General features: G+C 41.4%; 1 protein-coding gene across 1 annotated transcript in view; it reads right to left on the bottom strand.

Moving 5' to 3' along the window:
- Nucleotides 1–326: 326 nt before the first annotated feature.
- Nucleotides 327–6,000, bottom strand: part of cnot10 (CCR4-NOT transcription complex, subunit 10) — a 28,203-nt gene continuing 22,529 nt past the window's right edge. The window contains 8 exon segments of the mRNA XM_042490708.1: nucleotides 327–742; nucleotides 1,425–1,500; nucleotides 2,484–2,611; nucleotides 2,873–2,905; nucleotides 2,989–3,119; nucleotides 3,212–3,325; nucleotides 3,433–3,513; nucleotides 5,655–5,830. Of these exon segments, the coding sequence (XP_042346642.1) occupies nucleotides 600–742; nucleotides 1,425–1,500; nucleotides 2,484–2,611; nucleotides 2,873–2,905; nucleotides 2,989–3,119; nucleotides 3,212–3,325; nucleotides 3,433–3,513; nucleotides 5,655–5,830 (882 nt within the window). The 3' untranslated portion in view covers nucleotides 327–599.

Genomic DNA, 6,000 nt, shown 5'->3' with positions numbered 1-6,000 from the left:
CAAACACCTTTTCATGTGACAAATTAATGACTGATTGACTGAACTGATGGTATTGGTTTTAAATGTTTAAATCATTCTATCTTTCATTTTTTATCTTCAGGATTTTATTTACTTTCATGTGCTCTTAATGTAAAGCATTTTGTAACTTTGTGTTTTTAGGTGCTATAGAAAGACACTTATCCTTGTTAGAAAAGAGGCTCAGTACTTCCTGTTTGTCATTTAGATCAAGTAGTATTATGCTGACTGCTGTCAAAATGTCCTTGGAACAGTCACTTTGACTATGTGTCCACTGTGGCTATGTAGTATCACACATGTCATCACACATCTTACAGTAAATAAAATTTAATTTCATTGCTCAGACAACACACAGATTTCTCATTCAGATGGAAGTATCAAGTCAGCTACTGTCAGTCCACAGTAACCGCTGCAGCTCACTATGTTCTCTCCTCAGCAGTCACGCCCGCATTTCATACGGCTCCTGATGCGGAGGCTTTATAAATATCAAGGCTGCTCAGGGGTGCGTGTGTTGTGTGGAGTGGAGTGGGGTGAGGTGGGGTGGGGTGGGGTGGGGTTGGGGGGTCAGAGGTGGTTGAGGATGCTCATTTGCGCTGAACTTGTGTGAAGGATGAGGGCAGCTGGATGGGCTGGACAGGTTTCTTGCGGGTGTCTGGGGAGACCCTCTGGACCGCCACAGGCAGCAGCTGGTTCCGTTTGATGATCTGCAGGGCCAGCTGGGTGTTTCCTGAGGAAGCACCAAACAAATCCAGGGGATTACCTCCTGAGATTAACCCCTCCCTCACATACCACTGATAAAGCATATCATGCAGGTGAGACCGCTGTCAGTGGCTACGGTTACATGGACACCAATATTTCCCGATTTGATATAGTCATAAAAACAGCATATTCCATTTAAATATTCCAAATATGGCCACTGTCGAATTTCGCATTTACATACGTATACACACACACACACACACACATAAACATATACAGTACACACACACAAACATATACAGTATACACACACACACACACAAACATATATACACATACATAAATACATACATATATAGTCTCAACTGGGGCTATTTGGTTCTGTGTAAAACCAGCAGCTCTGTAGTGCCACCTTTATGTATAAAAGGCTTTGAAGTGTTTTCAACAGTCGACGGAAAGTGTTGACCAAGGTGCATCAGGCTGACGATACTTTGACTTAATTGTCTCTGAGTGATCTAGGACATAATGACCTGATGTCTTATTATGCTGTCACTCTTTTACTGTCTAAAACTGTGCTTAATGTGCTGCTGCCTGTCTGGGCTGTGAAAGAGACTTTTAATCTCAGTGCAGTTTTTTTCCTGTTAAATACATTAATAAACAAGATCAAATCAATAGAAATGAAGTGTGCTGGTGTCTGGTGGAGGTCTGACCGTTCTGTAGCTCTAAGTAGACTCCCAGCAGGATGGCTTCGGGTGGAATTTCCTTGGTGTTCACCATAGATGCAGCCTGATGAAGACAACACAAATTTGAATTTATTACCTGACTGTAAAAGGATTTGAACAAGAGAGAGAGAGAGAACTACTTTTCTAAGGTCAAGAATAAACTGCCATGCTGAAGAGAAGCCTTAGTTTCATGGGTTTGAATGCAGCTTGGTGTATTAACACATCACACACTTAACTACCTTCAAAGATATGAATAAAAACCAAGTATAACAGCAGACATGTATCATGTCTATGTTCTGATCTGACCAAATTGGCTGCCTTTATGAAGAAGAAACATGAATACCATAACTACCTCTATCAGCTGCCACAGCCACTGCCGCAGCTGCTGACTGGGACCATCAGCAGACCGAACTTAACCAACATGCACCTGTCCCTTTCACCTTATGCAAACACCTCCACACTTCTCCTGTTTGTCCACCAAATATGATGTGACCTGTGTTCTGTAAGTCTTGGTGACACTTGATGTGTGTGTCCCCCCATAAGTGCTCTGATATTTTACTCTATTTTTTTATACATTTTTTATTACATTTTATTTTTTATTTTCTAATTTGTATACTACCTTTTTTGACATCTTGTTTATTTGGTTTCTCTTCACAAAAGCTATTATACAGTCTTAGTAGTCAGTATTATACAGAGTAAACCATTTTTCAATTTTTTAAACATTTTTAAAGCAACAACATAAAAAAATAAAATAAAATAAAAAAATAAGGAGAAAACAAAACAAACCAAAACAAACAAACAAAATATGTATACAACCTTAATGAAATGTTCTTTGTAATGTCTTGGTTTTTTTTACCCCCATGAAGGCCACAAGCTGAAACATGCTAGTGTTGCTGGAGTTTTGACCACTTTCAGACTGTTTCCTTATCTATGCACTTTGTTAGTGTGTGATGCTGTATAAATGCTGTACAAATGTTGGATCTAATGAAAATATAATGAAGACATTTCCAAAATCTGCTGATGTCATGCAGCTGTTGTCATGGTTACCTGATGCAGGCACTTCCGGGCCTTGTCATATTCGCTCCTCAAACAGTAGGCGCTGCCCAGGTTGAAGAGCATCATGGCCCGAGCTGATGTCACACTGCTGGGGTAACACAAAGGAGTCTGCTTCCCTGCTACAAAGACAGACACAGACACAGACACGTGCACACACACACACATGCACACACATGAAACTATTACAGTAATATTCCTGACACTAATTTGTCTTTGTATGCTGATCTGATAATATTCATTAAACTGTTTTTACATCAGAAATTCATTTGTACTGTTTATTCTATTCTACTCAGGTGCATTATGGAATTTAAATTTCCATTATGCCTACAGATACAGATAAGTAAAAGTCATGCATAAAGGTTAAAACAAGGTGGACTCACAGGACTCGACAGGCTCGTCTCCTTTGTCAGACCCTGTATACAAAAACAAAGCCAAGCATTGAGGAGGAGACACTAATATAGTGTGCTTGCTCGAGTCAGGTGTAAAAGCCACACACCTTGGTCTTGCTCGCTGCTCAGCACTCCCATTGACACGTCGCTGACATTCTCTGGGTTGAGGTGAGCAATAGCATCAGAGATCCTATCCAATGAGATGAGGGCTTCAGCAGCATAGAGGTGTCCCAGGAATCTGAACATACACAGACGGATAATACAGCTCAGAGGAGGACACCGCATGGGAAATCGTCACTGATCAGGGGGTCATCTGGAGCCAGCACTTACTTGAGGGATCCAGACACCTTAGTTTGATGGAGCAGCTTCTGAGAGTGGTTTAGAGCCATCAGGTTGTCTCCCAGTGCAAGCGCCACATAAGCACTGCAGGCCAGGATGGAGCACCTACACATCCAACACTGATTACTGCACAGCTTCTGGGTTCTTTACATTCTTGAATCATGACTCATCATGGCTCGGAGGTGAGAAGAGAGGATGGGAAGTGCCCTTACCTTAGGTTTTCTACCTCCTGTTTTCTGAGAGGAGACGATGGAGCAGCAGACAGGAATTTATCAGCCTCCTGACCTTTCCCACTGCAACACATCATCACAACACTCAGAATGTTTCCATGCACAACTACAGTTATAAATGGTAAATGGGCTGTATTTCTATTGCACTTTTCTAGTCTTTTTGACCACTCGAAGCGCTTTTACACTACATGTCACATTCACACATTCACACACTGGTGGCCAAGGCTACGGTACAAGGTGCCACCTGCTACTCAGTAACCACACACTCCAATGACACAGCATCGGGAGCAATTTGGGGTTCATTATTTTGCCCAAGGATTCTTCAACATGTTGACTGGAGGAGCCGGAGATCGAACCACTGACCTTCTGATTAGAGGACGACGCACTCTATCACTTATACCATCATATACCGTATATCCTGTATACCCAGGTCAAATTACATATCCTTTATTTGACCAGGTAAAAGACTCATTGAGATTTAAAATCTCTTTTCCAAGAGAGACCTGGCCAAGAAGGCAGATTAAAAGGTATGAAATATTATATAACACCTAAGGCTAATAAGTAACATAATACGCTTAAGTCTATGGGCCCTTTTAGTCTTTGAATTTACAAATGAGGGTCTGTAAACACAACAATCTCCATGTGATAGTCTCTGGTCAACAAACTCATGCGTGTAAGTCACTCCATGACTTACACTTGTATATAGTGTCATATATTACTCCCTAAAGGCCTTTACATGACGAATGAACAACACAAAAATGTGACTGCTATAGTGAAAGGTAAGAGCAGAAGGAGTGGATATGGTACGTGATACCTTTGTCAAGGCTGAATGGGAAAGATGTAAAAAAAAGTTTGTTGTCTGGGTTCAGACAGCAGAGTGTCCTTGATGTTGTTTTAGAATCATCCTAATTGATTGGTTGATGCAAATTGTGAAAATTATGTCACTTTTTTTTTTAGATAATATTCTCATTCTGCGTGAAAGTAAAAAAATATACTGACATACAAATTAGTTTCACGAAATAAAAGCCCTTTGAGGTCTAACGTTCTTAAAGCAGAAATATCTTAAAAGCCTCAGTTAGGGGTGGGTGATATGGCAAAAATATCATATCACCATTTTTTTAGAGCAGGATCAACTCTGTGTTTTCATTTTCATCCATGACTTCCCACTTGTGAAATAAAAGGGGAGGGGGAAGAAAGCCGAGACCTGACGGTTTGCTATGATTGGTTTATCTGTGTATCGAAAGGGAAGACATGAAACGGACTAGCAAATAGTGAGCTGCAGCTGAGAAAAAACAAATCTAGGTTAATAAACATATTTTAGTACCCTGTTTACCTATAATAGCAATAGCTTGTGAACAGGATCCCTTCCCATCCTATCCTATCCCATCCTATCTCTTCCCATCCCTCTCCATCCCATCCCATCCTCATCCCATCTCATACTATCCCTTCCCATCCTATCCCTTCCTATCCCTCCCCATCCCATCCCTCTCTCGTCTTATATATTTTCAGGGCCATGCTTCCCGTTTAACTGTAATACGTGATCCAGCTGGCCGCCCCTCTTTTACATGGACCAGTCCACATTATATTACCTTTTTGTTGGTGTGGTGTGGCACAGTGCATTCTGGTAGTTGTAGGTTTTCTACCTCTTGAGCAAAAGCATCCCTTTTCTCTGTTTCATCTGGTCATGTAGCACTAATTTCTACTTTTATTATTCCAAGTCTGCAATACTATGTAAAAAATTTATGGTAAAACTTTCTATGAAGACCACATCTACAATTCATTATGAGGGCATTCTAGGGTCTATGTGCATGTTTGTAGGTGTTACTTTCAGCTCCAAAGGTATTTTACCGAAAGCTTTTGGTGGACTATTGTCAACCCATAGTTGCTATCAGAGGATTACACTGGTTAGTAAGATTGCCTTTCTCTAATGAGTGCTCAGGTGACACCTTCACAATCCTAACAATTGCATTTAATTTTTTCATCGTACAAAAAGTAATATCTTACTGTTTCTCTGCTACAAAACAACCAGAACACAGAGGGGTTTCTCAGGTTAGTCTCTCTTTTGTTATCCAGCCACTGCTGGACATGTTGAGCTCTCTAATCAGAGAATATAACAAACATTTGCTGGCCTTTCCTCAGTACTACAGAGGATGCAATATCTACTTGTGTATTTGTGAGTGTTTGTGTATGTGTGTGTCTCTGACCTGCAGGCATCACTGTTCTCGCTGCCGCTCTCGGTGCTTCCTGACTGACTGGAGCTCTTCGAGCCATTCTCTGTCTTGGTGTCCTGCTGCTGGTGTTCAGGCAGTAGCAGCAGAGCGTTTCTCAGGCAGATGGCCGCAAACTACATACTGGCTACTGGGATAGCTGCTGACTGGCCCTCTTTTTCATCGTACAAAAAGTAATACGCGCACACACACACACACACACACACGCAGACACAGACAGACAGACAGACAGACAGACAGACAGACAGACACACACACACACACACACACACACACACACACACACACAGATCTATTCAGCTTAGGCTGATTCTAGTCAAGT

Source organism: Plectropomus leopardus, chromosome 7 (genome assembly GCF_008729295.1).
Source record: "Plectropomus leopardus isolate mb chromosome 7, YSFRI_Pleo_2.0, whole genome shotgun sequence".
NCBI lineage: Eukaryota > Metazoa > Chordata > Actinopteri > Perciformes > Serranidae > Plectropomus > Plectropomus leopardus.
The sequence above is the reverse complement of the archived record's forward strand: the minus strand, read 5'-3'. Positions and strand labels throughout refer to the sequence as shown.